General features: G+C 48.3%; 1 protein-coding gene across 3 annotated transcripts in view; it reads right to left on the reverse strand.

Annotated features, from left to right (window-relative positions):
- Window positions 1-19699, reverse strand: part of RUSC2 (RUN and SH3 domain containing 2) — an 84643-nt gene that overhangs the window by 25477 nt on the left and 39467 nt on the right. For all 3 annotated transcript variants that reach the window (XM_033935894.1, XM_033935875.1, XM_033935884.1), the window contains exons 4-6: window positions 8772-8960; window positions 6052-6195; window positions 4388-4464 (exon numbers count right to left, since the gene is read on the reverse strand). In XM_033935894.1, the coding sequence (XP_033791785.1) occupies window positions 4388-4464; window positions 6052-6195; window positions 8772-8960 (410 nt within the window). The remainder of the gene's footprint in view (window positions 1-4387; window positions 4465-6051; window positions 6196-8771; window positions 8961-19699) is intronic.

Raw genomic sequence — 19699 nt, forward strand, 5'->3', positions numbered from 1 at the left:
AACCCGAGCTGCCTGTGGCTCTCGAGGACCGGAATTGGTCTTGTTACTAAGAGAAGCTGAGAAGAAAGATGTCACTCCATGCCAGGACTGAAACCAAACATTAGACAAGATTTTGAGGAGGAGGATTTTCAAACAACACATGTTCAAGATATAACTTAGAAGGGACAGTTAGAAGGAAAGGAACCTCATGACAGCAGCAAACCCAGAATGTGCATGTCTTTCTTTTTCTCAGTGTCCAAACTAAACTAAACTAAATCTCAGTTTCATAGACCGAGGCATCAACCAAGAGGAGCTCAACTCGGTTTACAATAAATTTGTACAAGAAAAAGTAGAGTGAAATAGTTAATTTCCAAAATGTTTAGCCAAAAAAAAAAAAAAGTTTTCAGAACTTTCCGGAATAAAGCAAAAGAACCTAAACTTCTTAATGGAAGTGGTAAAACATTCCAGAATTTGGTTAATTTAAAAGCAAAAGAATAACTAAATCTTTTAAAGGTTCTGTTTTTACGGTTCACAGTCATTCGCGCGCGGGGCAAAGCCGCGCTGACATTTGAGCCCAGACAATTGGGCGCATGACTCCAGCACGCCGCTGGAAAAGTTAATTTTAAAGAGTTCCGACGGGAGGTGTGAGGGAGGAACCCCCCCCAGTTTACTTAATAGTGTTTGCGCTGTCGTTGGGGGGGGGGTTTGGGGGGTTGAAACCCCTCATTATAGAGGAAACAACTTTTTCCAGATTTTTTTAGGAAAAAGTTAAGTTTTCTGTATAATGGGGGGGTTGCACCCCCCACACACCCCTCCCCAACATCAGCGTGAATAGTATTAAGTAAAGTGGCCACGCCCCCCGTCGGAGCTCTTTAAAATTAACTTTTACAGCGGCGCGGTGGAATCTTGCGCGCAATTGTCTGGGCCGAAATGTCGGCGTGGCTTTGTCCAGCACGCTTTTGTCCCGTCACCGTTTTTACCACTGAGAGAGGGAAATGCAAGTTTTCGTTTTTGAGAACTTCTGGCAAGATGAGATCTAGGAACATTCCAGTCTAAAGGAATCAAAGTGGCGAAAATGCCAAACAGGATCTTAAATGCAATACATGGGTCTCTCCGAATGGCTGTGTGTCCCTGCGTCTGTGTGTCTCTGTCTGAGTACCTTTGTGCCCCCGTCATCTGTGAAACAGAGAAAGAACAAAAAACAGCACAAACATCCCATCCGGACAATATTCAGCTGGCAGCGGTCACTGTTTTAAACGCTATTTGCTGACTAGATTAGCTCGCAGTGTTCAGTGCCAGGCCACGTCTGCCCACCTGCACCGGATATCGGGGGTTAAATCTGGTAGGTTTGGCCACCGGAAGTTATGCGGGTCCTGCTCTCTTCCCCCATGTCTGTGTGTTTCTTGCTCCAAATGACATTCAGAATCGACTTCATTAACCCTCCAGCAGCGATGGGATCGAATGTGACCAAGTTAGCAAGTATCACCGTGAACTCTTTTGAATAGGCACAACTCGGGTCTCCTGAAGCAGGGATCGAAACGGGGCCAGGTTGGGGCCCCATAAATCCCATTTACAAGCTAAGTGAATTGCAGGGATGATCGCACGATTGATACAAGAAGATATTACTACTATTTTCATCAAAGTCTTTGAGTGTGATCAAAGTTGCAATGATTGGAAGGTGAACTCTTACCATAGGCAGGTTTTTCCGCCTTCCCTTCAGAGTTTCATATCTCTGAGCATTTTATATACATTTTTTGATCACTCTCTATAGACAGGTTACCTTTAGAGGTCAGTTCGTTTGATTTGTATTGAAACCTCTTTCTGACCTTGATCTTATATTCAGTACCCCTGAATTCTCTAAAGGAAACATACATCCTTTTGTAGGTTTAACTTTTTACATTCAACTTTCTTCCATTTTTCTGCTTTCTTCTCAAAATCTACCTACTTTTCCATGTCTTCCCTTCCCATCTATCCATGTGTACCATCTCCTCCCTCTTTCCATCTTCCCTGTCAAACCCATTGCTCTGCTCTATCTCCTCCCTCTGTCTCCCCTACCCCTCCATCCCTATGCACCATCTCATCCTTCTCTCTCCCTCTCCCATCCTCAGACATCTCTGTCTTCCCCTTCCCCCCTCCTATGGTCTGGCATCTTTCTCCTCTTCCTCCCATAGCATAGAATCTCTCTCCTCTCCATGGTCCCATGGCATCTCTCTTTGCTTCCCTCCCTCTTCCCATGGTCTAGCATCTCTCACCTTCTATCCTCTCCTTCCTGCAGTCTGGCATCTCTCTCTCTCCCCTCCTTTTCCATTCCAGTGATCTGACATCTCTCTCTTCCCTCCTTCCATCACCCTTCTTCGGAATCTGACATCTCTCCCTTCTTTGAGTCATCTCTCCTCCCTCCCAGTGTAACATTTCTCCCTTTCTCCTCTCCACCACTATCATGTCCAACAATTCTTTCTTCCTTTTCCCATGTATACCATCTCTCTTTCCCTCCCGCTCCACCCACCTATGTCCAACAATTCACTTTCTCTTCCTTCACCCACTGACAGCATTTCTCTTTCCATCCCTACCCATGCATCTCTCTTTTCCTCTCTTCCTAACCCCCAGCCCATGCAATATCTGCCCTTCTTGCTTTCCTAACCCCCCTCCCCGCAGCTCATACAGCATCTTTCCTTCCTTCATCCCAACCCCAGTCCCCTTCCCCCTCTCAGCTGGATCCTGTGGTACAACCTCTCCCCAGTTCCTGACTCCCCCACCTACCACCTCCCTGCCGCTGTAATTTAAAATCTTCAGGCAGCCCACTACGCAATGAGGCGAGTCGCCCGCCTTCGACCTGCCCCGGAAGTGTTCTTGCTGCAGCACTTCCTCTTCCTGTGTAGGCAGGACGCTGCAGCAAGAATACTTCCGGGGTAGGCCAGTGGCGGGAGGCTCGCTTCATTGTGCTGCCGGCTGCACAAAGATTTTAAATTATAGCTGCAGGGAGGTGGTAGGTGAGGGAGTTGGGAGAGCCATACTTCTGAATGCCAATTTTTAGGGAGGCTATGGCCCTTGTTGCCTCCCCTGTTCTGAAGCCTATGCCTCTGTGTCTGAGCGTCCCCGTGCCTTCGTGTCAATGTCTCTGAGTGTCCCTGTGTCTTCGTGTCCCCATGTCAATGTCTTCGAATGTCCCTGTGTCTTTGTGTTAATGTCTCCAAGTGTCTCTGTGTCTTCATGTCCCTGTGTCTTTGTGTCAATGTCTGAGTGTCCCTGTGTCTTCATGTCAGTATCTCTGAGTGTCCTTGTGTCTTCGTGTCCCCATGCCTTTGTGTCAATGCCTCCAAGTGTCCTTGTGTCTTCATGTCCCCATGTATTTGTGTCAATGTCTCCGAGTGTCCCTTTGTCTTCATGTCCATGTGTCTTTGTGTCAATGTCTCTGAGTGTCCCTGTGTCTTCGTGTTCCCGTGTCAATGTCTCCGAGTGTCCCTGTGTCTTCGTGTCCACGTTTCTTTGTGTCAATGTCTCTGAGTGTTCCTGTGTCTTTGTGTCAATGTCTCCAAGTGTCCTTGTGTCTTTGTGTCCCTGTGTCTTCGTGTCAATGTCTCTGAGTGTCCCTGTGTCTTTGTGTCAATGTCTCCAAGTGTCCTTGTGTCTTCGTGTCCCTGTGTTCTTGTGTCAAAGTCTCCGAGTGTCCCTGTGTCTTCGTGTCCCCGTGTCTTTGTGTCAATGTCTGAGTGTCCCTGTGTCTTCATGTCAGTATCTCTGAGTGTCCTTGTGTCTTCGTGTCCCCATGCCTTTGTGTCAATGCCTCCAAGTGTCCCTGTGTCTTCATGTCCCCTTGTCTTTGTGTCAATGTCTCCGAGTGTCCCTTTGTCTTCATGTCCACGTGTCAATGTCTCCAAGTGTCCCTGTGTCTTCATGTCCACCTGTCTTTGTGTCAATGTCTCTGAGTGTTCCTGTGTCTTTGTGTCAATGTCTCCAAGTGTCCTTGTGTCTTCGTGTCCCTGTGTCTTCGTGTCAATGTCTCTGAGTGTCCCTGTGTCTTCATGTCCCTGTGTTGTTGTGTCAATGTCTCCGAGTGTCCCTGTGTCTTTGTGTCAATGTCTCCAAGTGTCCTTGTGTCTTCGTGTCCCTGTGTTTTTGTGTCAATGTCTCTGAGTGTCCCCATGTCTTCGTGTCAATCTCTCTGAGTTTCCCTGTGTCTTCATGTCACTATCTTTGATTGCCCTTGTGTTTTCATGTCCCCGTGTCATGTCAATGTCTCAATGTCCCTGTGTCTTCGTGACTTTCTCCAATTGTCTGTATGCCTTTGTGTCTCTTAGTCTTCATGTCTCTGTCTCCAAGTATCTGTGTCTTTCTATGTCATCCTGTCTGTGTCTCTGAGTATCTGTGTGTCCCTCTGTCTCTACTGCTTGCAGATTCTGCATCTCACCTTCACGCCTGGGTCCCTGCTGGTGCCAAAGTGCGCTACAATCAGATCCACGGCGGTATTCACTGCCTTCACCAAACCTACAGGAGGGAAAGAGGGTCGTCTTAACTCAAGAACTGTACATCAAACCAGATGCCCCAACTGGCTGTCTAAAAGTACTTATAGTATGTCCTGACACACTGATGGTGCAAAAGAGCGGAAGGCCCAGTGCTTTCTTGGTAAACACCTGCAATGCACCCTGAAGGAGGTGATTATGACAAACACAGTACAGGGAAATAAAATATTGTGGGATTAAAACCAGCAAAACTCAAACAGTAGTAATGTGACTGCACTGTGCCTTGTACAAGGCATGGGACGGGGGGAGGTCAATGGTACCACTTTGAAATCCTGGTCGTACAGAAAGAGGCCCTGGGAGGTTATATATGGGAATTTGTATGCTCAAAATGAACAAACGCTGGAATTCGTTGCCGGAGAATGTGGTGGAATCAGTTAGCTTAGCAGGGTTTAAAAAAGGTTTGGATAATTTCCTAAAAGAGAAGTCCATAGGCCATTATGGAGATGGCGTGGGGAAATTCACTGCTTATTCCTAGGATAAACAGCATAAAATCTGTTTTACTACTTGGGATCTAGCCCGGTATTTGAGACCTGAGTTGGCCACTGTTAGAAACAGGATCCTGGGCTCAATGGGCTTTCAGTCTGTTCCAGTAAGTCAATTCTTATGTGAGCCAAGTCTAGGACAATGAAGCCATTGTGACATCACTGCTGAGGTTGGCTCTTAGGCATTGGTGGAATGAGGCATTATGACATCACAATCTCAGCTCTGGAATGTTGCTACTCTTTGGGTTTTTGTCTGGTACTTGGGACCTGGGTTGGCCAACGTTGGAAACAGGATACTGGGCATGATGGACCTTTGATCTGATCCAGTATGGCAACTCTTATGTTCTTATGTGAGCCAAATATAGGAATAATCAAGCTATTGTGACATCACTGCTGAGGTTGGCTCTTAGGCATTGGTGGAATGAGGCATTATGACATCACAATCTCAGCTCTGGAATGCTGCTACTCTCTGGCTGGTACTTGGGACCTAGGTTGGTCACCATGAAGACAGGATACTGGGCTTGATGGACCTTTGGTCTGACCCATTAAGGCTATTCTTATGTTCTTAAACTGCTATTAGGATGACCAGATGGGTCAGTTTGGGGTGGAAAGGGGCCCCCTCAAAATCCCTGCGCAATTCCAAGGGGAAATACCAGTCTACACAGTACCGATCCACTCACTCTTTCTTGGGCTTTCACATCTAATTAAAAACTCCTCGTGCCCCTTCCCTCTCCAGTTCAACTTCAGTCCAAAACAGCCATATTCAGAGTTCAAGCACTCCCACCGGGGGGGGCCCAGGGACAGGGCCAATAGCAAGCAGCATGGTGCACAAGCGCCCCCTCCTGGCACATCTGTGGCACTAACACACTCAGATTCAGTGAGGACTCTGGAGAAACAGACTGAGTTTGGCACGGTGGGTGTCTACATGGTACAACGGTTCTACGGCTGGGAGTAATTGTAAGGAGACTGAATTGGGGGGCTGTGTCTGGGTGAAACCTATTTAAGTGGTGTACCCCAAGAGCTCATTCTGCTGCTGGGAATGGAGCTTGTTGCTGGAAAATGACTATTACCTTTCTTCTGCACTAAATCGACGGAGACGGACTCTGAAGTGCCATCTGGAGACAAGCAGAACTCAGCTGGGGGTTTCTCTGCCAATGAGAAAAAGTCTGGGAAGAAGTCACTGTGGTTCATGTGAAGATGCTTCGCCAGAGGCCCTGCGGAAAGCCAAAAGAGGATTGGGTCGTTACACGCAGAGGGCAAGGCCACAACACACACGATCAGAGTGAAAGGGAGAGTAGATGGATGGATGGGCTGTACGATCGTTATCGGCCTTCAGAGAGAGTCATTACGCACAGAATCAGAGAGAAGAGTAAGTCATTATATATATCGGCCCGGATTCGGTATAGGACGTCCAGTCTCAGAAGCCGACCCAATCTGCCCACAGTGAACCCGATTCTCTAACCAACTTCCATGTTACAAAGGCCGGTTAGAGAATCAGGTTGTAGTAAACGCGGCTGCTAACTTATCGCGGCAAGGGATCTCCCTGCCGCGATAAGTTTAGCGGCCGCAGCTGCAGCCGCCAGTCTCCCTCCCCCCAGCCCCCTCGAACGAATGTGGCAGGAGGGATGCCCTATAATCAGGACACCATTTATAGAATCCAGGCCATAATGTCCCCTCACGAGTGTCCTTGAGTTTGAGGCCCAACCTGGCAGGCACCCCTGGGCCAGCTCCAATGGGCCCTTATATGCATGTACTTGGTGTCCGTACCTAAGGAAAAAGGGCTTTTGTAAGATTTCCCTCCCTTTTCCCCCCAAAAAAACTCCAGTAAACACTTCTGTGAATTTAAGATTTTCCACTTCTCTTTTATCCATGACCTGCACTCCTGATAGGTTTCACAGAACTCTCTCCCCCTCCCCCGATATTCAGCAGTTCTTAGCCGGCCGGGAACAGCCCCTGGCTGGCTAAATACCAGAGAGTGGTAGAAAACTGGAACGCTCTTCCGGAGTCTGTCAAAGGGGAAAACACCCTCCGGGGATTCAAGATAAAGTTAGACAAGTTCCTGCTGAACCGGAACGTGCTCAGGTAGGGCTAGTCTCAGTTAGGGTGCTGGTCTTTGACCTAAGGGCCGCCACGTGAGCGGACTGCTGGGCACGATGGACCACTGGTCTGACCCAGCAGCAGCAATTCTTATGTTCTTATGTTCCACTGATATTCAGCGGGAGTGCTAGCGATTAAAACAGAGCTCCAGTCTCTCTCAATTTCTTCAGTCCCTGCTATACCGGAACAGGAAGTGACATCAGCTGTCCCCGGACAAGCAGGGACTGAAGAGACCTTGAGAGGCTGTGAAGCTGGTGAGCTTCCCGGCAGTGTTCTGCTTTAATTGCTAGCACTGCCGGTAGGCTATAAAAGGTTAGTTAGAGGGAGGGAAGGAGAGCAACCTACCTGACCCTGGGGGGGTGAGGGAGAGGGAGGAAAGAGAGGGAGACAGACAGTCGACCACAGGGAGGGGTGGAAGAGGAAGAGGAAAGACATACCCAATCATGGAGGGAGGGAGGGGGAGAGAGAGATAAAGAGAAACATACCCAACCATGGAGGGAGGGAGGGAGACCCAACCATCAAGGGAGAGAAGAGGGAAAGAGAGAGAAAGATCTAACTATGGAGGGAGGGAGGAGAGAGAGTGATACCCAACCATAGAGGGAAGGAGGGTGGCAGGAGAGAAAGACACAACCATGTAGTGAGGGAAGGAAGAAGGAGAGAGGAAGACCCAACCATGAAGAGAGAAAGGAGAGAGGGGGGAGACCCAATCATGGAGGGAGAGAGGGAAGAAGGAGAGAAAGAGAGACCCAACCATGGAGGGAGGAAGGAAGGAGAGAGAGAGAGACCTAACTACAGAGAGGGAAGAAGGAGAGAAAGAAAGACCCAACCATGGAGGGAGGAAGGAAGGAAGGAGAGAGAGAGAGACCTAACTACAGAGAGGGAAGAAGGAGCAAGAGACAGACCCAACCACAGAGGGAGGGAGGAAGGAAGGAGAGAGAAAGACCCAACTACAGGGAGGGAGAAAGGAGAGAGAGAGAAAGAGACCCAACCCCGAGGGAAGGATCACATAAAGATTTGCTGGGAGAAAGAGATGCAGACGGGGGAGATAAGGTAATGCTTGAGAGGGCTAGATTCTGGAAATAAGGATGGAAAAAACCAAGGGAAATGGTAACAGACGGGAAGGAGAAAAGTGGTGAGGAAGGAAGAGATAAAGGAAGTGAGGGTACACACTGAAGGGAAGGGGAAGGAGAGAGGAGGGGATGTGCCCATGAATGGCAGGGAAGGGAAGAGAAGAGAAGGAAGCTAGATAGATTTGAAAAGGAAGAAGAAATTTGATCATGAAAGATGGATATAGTACAGAAAGTAAAGAGGAGAAAAAAAGAACGAGTGGATAGACAAAATGGAACGAGATGGTTAGAAAGATCAAATCAACAGACAACAAAGGTAAGATAAATGATTTTATTTCTTAGTTCAATACGGGGGGAGGGGGATGGGATTTGATCACCTTTCTATGGGACAACTGAATTGAAATGTGTTAATTTTAAGAATTTATGTCTGCTATGTATATATTGCACTATACAGGAGGAATTATAAGGGGGCGCTTTATGCAATTAATCACGCGATTCAAAATTTTAATCACGATTAATCGTGCAGTTAAACCTTTTTAATCGATGGACATCCCTAATCAATAGTGTTAGCAGTAGCCTCAGATCCTTTACGGTGAATTAAAAAGAGACAAGGCCTGTTTGCTCACCGTTCAGCCTGGACTGAATGTGGCTGCCGTGGATGCTACTGGGGAAGTCGAAGATCCTTCTGGTCGTCCTGGGCTCCTGCACCTGCTTCTGGTCCAAACTGTTCGCCAGCCCCGAGAGACCTTCCAGGCCTAGGGGGTTTTTCCGCCTGTACTCCCGCCACTTCAGGGCCTGTGGCGACAGGTGGTTGGCTGGAAGACACAGGAGCCAGACAGAGAGATCAGAGAGACAAAAAAGCTAGATACCAAAACGCGGCACATCAGAGGCCTTGATTTACACTAGAGAATGACAAGGGGACAAATGTCTTCCCGTCCCCGCAGGAACTCAATTTTCACGTCCCCCGTGAGTTTTGTCGCTGTTGCTGTCGCTGTCACTGTCCCTGCCCCATTCCTGTAAACTCTGCCTTAACCGCACAAGCCTTGAACATTTATGGTTTTTAATTGTTTGAGGCTTGTGAAGATGAGAACCGAGCTTGCAGGAATGGGACAGGAACAGGAAAAGAACTCGCGGGGACGGGGAATAATTTGTCCCCGTGTCATTCTCTAATTTACACTCAAAATGACACAACCAGCTGTTCACCGCGACTGTTCATGGCAGGGGCAGCAAGGAATTTGTCCCGTTATTATTTATTTCAGTTTAGTTTATGTCCTAACAAATGGGCTTGAAACGTTGCATGGAATCAGTTTCCTAACTTTCTACCCCCCACCCCCAGGCCCACTTAGAATCGGACTGGCTAAACCGAGCTACTTAGTGAAATGTAGGATGGTATCAGGTAGAGGTCTTAGGGGTCCTTTTTCCTAAAGTCATGGCAAAAGTGGCCTTAATGCGACCCTTACACGGGTCTTTCCCGCACGCTAAGGCCGCTTGTGCCGCACCCTGAAACTGGCTGATTTTCCTATTTCCGGAATTAATGGCCACGTGCTAATTCTGAAATTAGGCCGTGGCTAGGGCGACCAGGTTACCCATTCCAGAAGGGAGACTTTTTGCCCAGTCCTGGTTTTAAAATGACATCCCAAAGCGACGTGGTAGTTGTAGTCCATGATTCTAGCCACCGAAATCAGTGCTGCAGGTCCCATAATGCAACAGGATGAAATCCGGGGCTGGCCAAAAAGTCTCCCTTCTGGAATGGGTAACCTGGTCACCTGACCCGTGGTCATTAAAAATACTGCCATGTGAGCTGTTACTGCTACCCATTTTATAAGCAGTAAGGGTCCACTCCCTGAGTAGAACTGTCAGGCCCACTGTCTATCCCCCATTAGATCATTAGACAGTTTTGGAACTTCAGGGATGAAGTGTGAGATAATAAAATTTGCGGATGACACCAAACTATTTAGTGGAGCTCGGACTAAAGAGGACTGCGAAGAATTTCAAAGGGACTTGAACAAACTAGGGGAATGGGCGACGAGATGGCAGATGAAGTTCAACGTTGAGAAATGTAAAGTATTACATGTGGGAAACAGAAACCCCAGGTACAACTATACGATGGGAGGGATGTTATTGAAGGAGAGTACCCAAGAAAGGGACTTGGGGGTAATGGTGGACATGACAAAGAAGCCGATGGCAGTGTGCAGCGGCCGCTAAGAAGGCAAACAGAATGCTAGGCATAATCAAGAAGGGTATTACAACCAGAACGAAAGAAGTTATCCTGCCATTGTATTGGGCGATGGTGCGTCTGCATCTGGAGTACTGCGTCCAATATTGGTCGCCGTATCTTAAGAAGGACATGGCGTTACTCGAGAGGGTTCAGAGGAGAGCGACGCGTCTGATAAAGGGGATGGAAAACCTTTCATACGCTGAGAAATTGGAGAAACTGGGTCTCTATTCCCTGGAGAAGAAGAGACTTAGAGGGGATATGATAGAGACTTATAAGATCATGAGGGGCATAGAGAGAGTAGAGAGGGACAGATTCTTCAAACTTTCTAAAAATAAAAGAACAAGAGGACACTTGGAAAAGTTGAAAGGGGACAGATTTAAAACGAATGCTAGGAAGTTCTTCTTTACCCAACGGTTGGTGGACACCTGGAATGCGCTTCCAGAGGACGTAATAGGGCAGAGTACGGTACTGGGGTTCAAGAAAAGATTGGACAATTTCCTGCTGGAAAAGGGGATAGAAGGGTATAGATCAGGGGTAGGGCACTCCGGTCCTCGAGAGCCGTATTCCAGTCGGGTTTTCAGGATTTCCCCAATGAATATGCATGAGATCTATGTGCATGCACTGCTTTCAATGCATAGTCATTGGGGAAATCCTGAAAACCCGACTGGAATACGGCTCTCGAGGACCGGAGTGCCCTACCCCTGGTATAAATAGAAGATCACTACGCAGATCCTGGACCTGTTGGGCCGCCGCGGGAGCGGACTGCTGGGCACGATGGACCTCAGGTCTGACCCAGCGGAGGCATTGCTTGTGTTCTTATGTTCAGGAAGGCCGTGAAAACCTGGAAATCACCCTATGTCTATTAAGGGATCCTTTTACAAAGGTGCATTAGGGCCTTAACGCGTGGAATAGCGCACCCTAGCCGCTACCGCCTCCTCTTGAGCAGGCGGTAGTTTTTCGGCTAGCACGCGCTAATTCGGTGCGTGCTCTAAAAACGCTAGCTCTAAGTCTGTATTTCTCACTAAAATTTGGCCTACTTATATTATGAGCCTACTCTTGTAACCCGTTCCGAGCTCCTTTTGGGAGGACGGCCTAAATAAATAATTAAATAAATATGCCCCGTTCCACAAAGATACAAAACATTTATTTAGCGCACGGTGCGCACTCGCAAACCTGCAAATTTACTGAATCATAGGGTGATTATATAAATGTGCCAATTAGCGAATGAATTTAGATATTAATACATGAATTATAGTTTATATTTTGGTTTTGATTAATTAATTTATTTATAAGGAATGAAAGGATGATGGATTATTATTAATAGAATTATTTACATGTTAGAAATAATAATGACAATTAATGTACAAATGTAATGCACTAATAATAGTTTTAGTTGATAGGTTTTAGTACCCAAATATATGGATTTACTTATTGTGTAATCATAGTATCCACAAGATATTCAACTTTAAGGTTCAAAATTAAATATTAGTCTAGAATTTACAGTAACTTTAGTATTAGTAAACGTAGATAGAGATTTTAATTAATTTTTACATGTTAATTTTTACATGTTATGAGAACATTGTAATTCTTTGTATTATGCAGAGCTCCTCATTTGAACCCTTGAAAAAAGCCTGTATGGACGAAACGGGTCCCGTTGGGGCATGCTTGAGAATTAAAGAATAAGTAAAAAGATTTAACAGTCGTGGTTATCTTCTTTCAGTAGATAACAGTGAACTGGAATAGTAAGCTTATTAGCTATTAGAGCAAGCTCAATTGCTACCGTTTCTTGGTAGGCCAGAACCTGGATCTAAAGAAGAATATTACTAGCTTCTAGGCCTTTCTACAATCAATTCCCAACTAGTGGGGTTGTTATTCATTAAAAAGATCCCCCTTCAGTATCGATATCTGAGTAAGACAATTCATGATTTCTCTATTGAATTGCGAACCTGAGATCCCGAAATATCCCTAGTTAAACTTCTCCCAAGTGGCGAAAGCTTCGTCCAAGGCTAGACAAATCATCGGTTGTATCCGAAGAAGTTTCGTTAGCTGTAAGCCCAAGGTCATAATGCCATTGTACAGATCCATGGTGAGACCCCATCTGGAATACTGTGTACAATTCTGGAGGCCACATCACCACAAAGATGTGCTGAGAGTTGAGTCGGTTCAACGAATGGCCACTCGGATGGTCTCGGGTCTCAGGGATCTACCGTATGAGGAACGGCTGGATAAATTGCAGCTATACTCACTCGAAGAATGCAGAGAGAGGAGTGACATGATCGAGACGTTCAAATATGTCACAGGCCATATCGAGGTGGAAGAAGATATCTTCTTTCTCAAAGGTCCGGCGGCAACGAGAGGGCATCCACTGAAACTCAGGGATGGGAAATTTCATTGTGACACCAGAAAGTACTTCTTCACCGAAAAGGTGGTTGATCGCTGGAATAACCTTCCACTACAGGTAATTGGGGCCAGTAGCGTGCCAGACTTTAAGACAAAATGGGATTGGCATGTGGGATCTCTTCATAGAGGAAGGTAGGGGTGGGTCATTAGTGTGGGCAGACTAGATGGGCCGTGGCCCTTTTCTGCTGTCAGTTTCTATGTTTCTAAAGGAAGGACAGAGAGTAACAATAGGAAACTTCCGACCTCTGTGGCGGGAAGCGTAAAACTGTCTGATGCCATCTCTCTCCCCATTAATCTGTTTAGAATTCTGCTGCCGGCCTCATATTCCACCAGTATCGTTATGCTCACATTACCCCTTTCCTCAAATCATTTCACTGGCTCCCTCCCTGACCTGCAGCTCCTCAGTATTACTCCTCCCTCATCTCTCCCTATACTCCACACCTAAAGCTCTGTTCATTGCGTGTGTCTCTCTTGTCGATGCCCTTCTCCTCCACTGCCAACTCCTGCCCCTTCTGCTTCACTGCACCGCATTGTCTGGAACATCCTACCTGACTCTGTGTATTCCAAAACAGACTTAAAACCCACTTTTTTGAAACTGCATTTCTAGCCGACCCTACCAACTTGTAAAAGCACCCATATCTGGTGTCATTCCCTCTTTATTCCGCTACCTCTAAGTCCTTTGTGTTTTCTCACCCAAGTTGCATGTATACATCACTTTTGTCCTGTATGTCCTGTATGCGGTGAAAAGGGAGAACAGAATGCTAGGAATGATAAAGAAGGGGATCACGCCGCTGTACCGGGCCATGGTGCGCCCACACCTGGAGTACTGCGTCCAGCACTGGTCGCCGTACATGAAGGACATGGTACTACTCGAAAGAGACCAGAGAAGAGCGACTAAGATGGTTAAGGGGCTACAGTTGCCGTACAGTGAGAGATTAGAGAAACTGGGCCTCTTCTCCCTCAAACAGAGGAGATTGAGAGGGGACATGATCGAAACATTCAAGATACTGAAGGGAATAGACTTAGTAGATAAAGACAGGTTGTTCACCCTCTCCAAGGTAGAGAGAACGTTAGGGCACTCTCTAAAGTTGAAAGGGGATAGATTCCGTACAAACGTAAGGAAGTTCTTCTTCACCCAGAGCGTGGTAGCAAACTGGAACGCTCTCCCAGAGACTGTCATAGGGGAAAACACCCTCCAGGGATTCAAGACAAAGTTAGACAAGTTCCTACAGAACCAGAATGTACACAGGTAAGGCTAGACTCAGTTAGGGCAAAGGTCTTTGACCTAAGGGCTGCCACGTGAGCAGACTGCTGAGCACAATGGACCACTGGTCTGACCCAGCAGCGTTAATTCTTATGTTCTTATATTTAGAGTGCTTCTGGCGTGCTTCTGGTAGCGCTTTAGGAATAATAAATCATTAATTAAAAACTCCTTATGTGCACATGAACTGGAAACTGCACCTCTTGTGAAATGCAACTTCTATTTATCTTATCAGCGGCGTGAGGTCAGGGCTTTCAGGTTTCTAGGTCTAGGGATTCACCCAACCCCCTGAAGGCCCTGACAGTACTGGTCTGAATTGGATTGATTCAGTAGCTTCTGTCTGCTTAACCAATCAAATCCAGAGCAGTGCCCTCAGGATCTTTAGGGGATTGGACGAATCCCCTGAAGGCCCTGACCACACGCCACTGCTTCTTATATAAATCCGCTAATGCAATTCTGGATAAGTTGATAGCATTGATGTGTTCCCAATAGGGATATATATACAAAAGTAATTCTTTATATGCGTACCAGCTCCCTCCAAGTTGTTGAAGCCTGGAACCCTGGCTCGCCAGGTGTTCATTAGCTTTCACCTACGCACTGACGCCACATACACATGTAAAGAATTAGTTTTGTATATATCCCTATTGGAAACACATCAATGCTATCAACTTATCCAGAATTGCATTAGGGGATCATATCTATACAGTGGTGCCTCACACAACGGACGCCTCGCACAGCGCACGCTGCGCACAACGAACTTTATGTCTTGATTCGTACAACGAACTTCGTTTCACACAACGAAGTCGCCCGAGCTGCATCCTTCCGCGCAGGCACTGCGCTTAACTGCCCTCTCTCCGCCTGGCTCCCTCTTGCCCCCCCGACTCCCCGACACGATCGGGGCAAAAGGGAGCCCAAGCCCTCTTGCCCCGCCGATTCCCCAACTCCCCGACAATATCGGGCCAGGAGGGAGCCCAAGTCCTCCTGGCCACGGCGACCCCCTAACCCCACCCTGCACTACATTACGGGCAGGAGGGATCCCAGGCCCTCCTGCCCTCGACGCAAACCCCCCCTCCCCCCAACGACCGCCCCCCCCAAGAACCTCCGACCGCCCCCCCCAGCCGACCCGCGACCCCCCTGGCCGACCCCCACGACACCCCCAACCCCCTTCCCCGTACCTTTCTGTAGTTGGCCGGACAGACGGGAGCCAAACCCGCCTGTCCGGCAGGCAGCCAACGACGGAATGAGGCCGGATTGGCCCATCCGTCCCAAAGCTCCGCCTACTGGTGGGGCCTAAGGTGCCTGGGCCAATCAGAATAGGCCCGGGAGCCTTAGGTCCCTCCTGGGGGCAGGGCCTGAGGCACATGGGCCCAACCCGACCATGTGCCAACTACAGACAGGTACGGGGAAGGGGGTTGGGGGTGTCGTGGGGGTCGGCCAGGGGGGTCGCGGGTCGGCTGGGGGGGCGGTCGGAGGTTCTTGGGGGGGGCGGTCGTTGGGGGGAGGGGGGTTTGCGTCGAGGGCAGGAGGGCCTGGGATCCCTCCTGCCCGTAATGTAGTGCAGGGTGGGGTTAGGGGGTCGCCGTGGCCAGGAGGACTTGGGCTCCCTCCTGGCCCGATATTGTCGGGGAGTTGGGGAATCGGCGGGGCAAGAGGGCTTGGGCTCCCTTTTGCCCCGATCGTGTCGGGGAGTCGGGGGGGCAAGAGGGCTTGAGCTCCCTCTTGCCCCGATCGTGTCGGGGAGTCGGGGGGGCAAGAGGGCTTGAGCTCCCTCTTGCCCCGATCGTGTCGGGGGTGCCAGGGACCACACGGAGTCACCCACCGTACCACCCGATTCGGGTAAGCGCAGGTATCGGTGGGTGGCTTATTTGCGGGGGGGTGCCTTATTTTACATTTTTTTCTAAAAAGGGGGGGCTGTCTTATTTGATGGCCCTGCCTTATCATCGGGGAAACACGGTAGAAAAAAAAAAAAAAATGAACAGTTAAGTCCCAGTTTTTGCCGCTGAGACTCTGCCCTCTCTCACTGTAAAATTAGACTCTACTTAGTCTGTCTTTAAATTTAAAAAATGTGTGTTGTTTTAAAAAACAATTATGTTTTTAGATGTATCTAAATAAAAATAATAACCAAAAATTTATCTTTTTTTATGTCATCTTAGCATATTTTATGCTACAGAACGAATTATTTTTTTTAACATGTATTGTTATGGGAAAACGCGTTTCACATAACGAACTTTTCGCATAACAAACTTGCTCCTGGAACGAATTAAGTTCGTTGTGTGAGGCACCACTTATGTGCCGCGATCACGCAAAAACGGCTTGACCGATTTGAACGAAACTTGGTATGCAGATCCCTCACTACCCGGGATGATATGTTCTGGGGGTCTCGCGGCCCACCTGCACACGTGGGCGGAGCTACAAACAGAAAATCGGATTTCACCCATTCATGTCAATGGAAAAAATGTAAAGAGCTGCCAACGCAAAAACGGCTTGCCCGATTTGAACGAAACTTGGTATGCAGATCCCTCACTACCTGGGGTGATATGTTCTTGGGGTCTCGCGGCCCACCTGCACACATGGGCGGAGCTACAAACAGAAAATCAGATTTCACCCATTCAAGTCAATGGAAAAAATGTAAAAAGCTGTGGGACCGATTTGAACGAAACTTGGTATGCAGATCCCTCACTACCTGGGGTGATATGTTCTGGGGGTCTCGCGGCCCACCTGCACACATGGGCGGAGCTACAAACAGAAAATCAGATTTCACCCATTCAAGTCAATGGAAAAAATGTAAAAAGCTGTGGGACCGATTTGAACGAAACTTGGTATGCAGATGCCTCACTACCTGGGGTGATATGTTCTGGGGGTCTCGCGGCCCACCTGCACACGTGGGAAGGGTGGGTTCACCCAATAATGTATATGTTCTTGCTCCTGGAGGTGAAACTAAAAATGTTGTTTATAATCAAGTTTTGTGTTTGTTGTATTGTATTCATTTTGTCAAATATTTCACATTATAATTTGAATATTGTACTTTTTATAAAGTAAAAAAATATTTTCATTCACCACTATAAAGTATCTTTATTTGAATCCATTTACAGTGTTATTGCTATAATTAAATACCCGTGCAACGCCGGGCCATCAGCTAGTATATTATACTATCATTGAAAAATATTCCGCCTGGAGGTTTTGCTTATTGTGTGAAATTTCTTATATAAATGCAGCAGGCCTGGTCAGAGACCACAGCTTTGGGAACTGTGTGACTCAATCCTAGGTCAGCACAGGGAAATCTGCTTTAGAAAGAGTTTCAGGCAGTCTTCTTTGAGGGGGGGGGGAGTTCACCCACAGGTCCACTGGCTACGGCATCTGACTGACTGCATCATAATGTGTGGTGCAGTGGTTAAAACTACAGCCTCAGCACCCTGGGGTTGAGGGTTCAAACCCACGCTGCTCCTTGTGACCCTGGGCAAGTCACTTAATCCCCCCATTGCCCCAGGTACATTAGATAGATCCACACTGCCCCTTGTGACCCTGGGCAAGTCACTTAATCCCCCCATTGCCCCAGGTACATTAGATAGATCCACACTGCCCCTTGTGACCCTGGGCAAGTCACTTAATCCCCCCATTGCCCCAGGTACATTAGATAGATCCACACTGCCCCTTGTGACCCTGGGCAAGTCACTTAATCCCCCCATTGCCCCAGGTACATTAGATAGATCCACACTGCCCCTTGTGACCCTGGGCAAGTCACTTAATCCCCCCATTGCCCCAGGTACATTAGATAGATCCACACTGCCCCTTGTGACCCTGGGCAAGTCACTTAATCCCCCCTTTGCCCCAGGTACATTAGATAGATCCACACTGCCCCTTGTGACTCTGGGCAAGTCACTTAATCCCCCCATTGCCCCAGGTACATTAGATAGATCCACACTGCCCCTTGTGACCCTGGGCAAGTCACTTAATCCCCCCATTGCCCCAGGTACATTAGATAGATCCACACTGCCCCTTGTGACCCTGGGCAAGTCACTTAATCCCCCCATTGCCCCAGGTACATTAGATAGATCCACACTGCCCCTTGTGACCCTGGGCAAGTCACTTAATCCCCCCATTGCCCCAGGTACATTAGATAGATCCACACTGCCCCTTGTGACCCTGGGCAAGTCACTTAATCCCCCCATTGCCCCAGGTACATTAGATAGATCCACACTGCCCCTTGTGACCCTGGGCAAGTCACTTAATCCCCCCATTGCCCCAGGTACATTAGATAGATCCACACTGCCCCTTGTGACCCTGGGCAAGTCACTTAATCCCCCCATTGCCCCAGGTACATTAGATAGATCCACACTGCCCCTTGTGACCCTGGGCAAGTCACTTAATCCCCCCATTGCCCCAGGTACATTAGATAGATCCACACTGCCCCTTGTGACCCTGGGCAAGTCACTTAATCCCCCCATTGCCCCAGGTACATTAGATAGATCCACACTGCCCCTTGTGACCCTGGGCAAGTCACTTAATCCCCCCATTGCCCCAGGTACATTAGATAGATCCACACTGCCCCTTGTGACCCTGGGCAAGTCACTTAATCCCCCCATTGCCCCAGGTACATTAGATAGATCCACACTGCCCCTTGTGACCCTGGGCAAATCACTTAATTCCCCTTATTGCCCCAGGTACATTAGATAGATCCACACTGCCCCTTGTGACCCTGGGCAAGTCACTTAATCCCCCCATTGCCCCAGGTACATTAGATAGATCCACACTGCCCCTTGTGACCCTGGGCAAGTCACTTAATCCCCCCATTGCCCCAGGTACATTAGATAGATCCACACTGCCCCTTGTGACCCTGGGCAAGTCACTTAATCCCCCCATTGCCCCAGGTACATTAGATAGATCCACACTGCCCCTTGTGACCCTGGGCAAGTCACTTAATCCCCCCATTGCCCCAGGTACATTAGATAGATCCACACTGCCCCTTGTGACCCTGGGCAAGTCACTTAATCCCCCCATTGCCCCAGGTACATTAGATAGATCCACACTGCCCCTTGTGACCCTGGGCAAGTCACTTAATCCCCCCATTGCCCCAGGTACATTAGATAGATCCACACTGCCCCTTGTGACCCTGGGCAAATCACTTAATTCCCCTTATTGCCCCAGGTACATTAGATAGATCCACACTGCCCCTTGTGACCCTGGGCAAGTCACTTAATCCCCCCATTGCCCCAGGTACATTAGATAGATCCACACTGCCCCTTGTGACCCTGGGCAAGTCACTTAATCCCCCCATTGCCCCAGGTACATTAGATAGATCCACACTGCCCCTTGTGACCCTGGGCAAGTCACTTAATCCCCCCATTGCCCCAGGTACATTAGATAGATCCACACTGCCCCTTGTGACCCTGGGCAAGTCACTTAATCCCCCCATTGCCCCAGGTACATTAGATAGATCCACACTGCCCCTTGTGACCCTGGGCAAGTCACTTAATCCCCCCATTGCCCCAGGTACATTAGATAGATCCACACTGCCCCTTGTGACCCTGGGCAAGTCACTTAATCCCCCCATTGCCCCAGGTACATTAGATAGATCCACACTGCCCCTTGTGACCCTGGGCAAATCACTTAATTCCCCTTATTGCCCCAGGTACATTAGATAGATCCACACTGCCCCTTGTGACCCTGGGCAAGTC

This window comes from Geotrypetes seraphini, chromosome 1, assembly GCF_902459505.1.
Source record: "Geotrypetes seraphini chromosome 1, aGeoSer1.1, whole genome shotgun sequence".
NCBI classification, from domain to species: domain Eukaryota; kingdom Metazoa; phylum Chordata; class Amphibia; order Gymnophiona; family Dermophiidae; genus Geotrypetes; species Geotrypetes seraphini.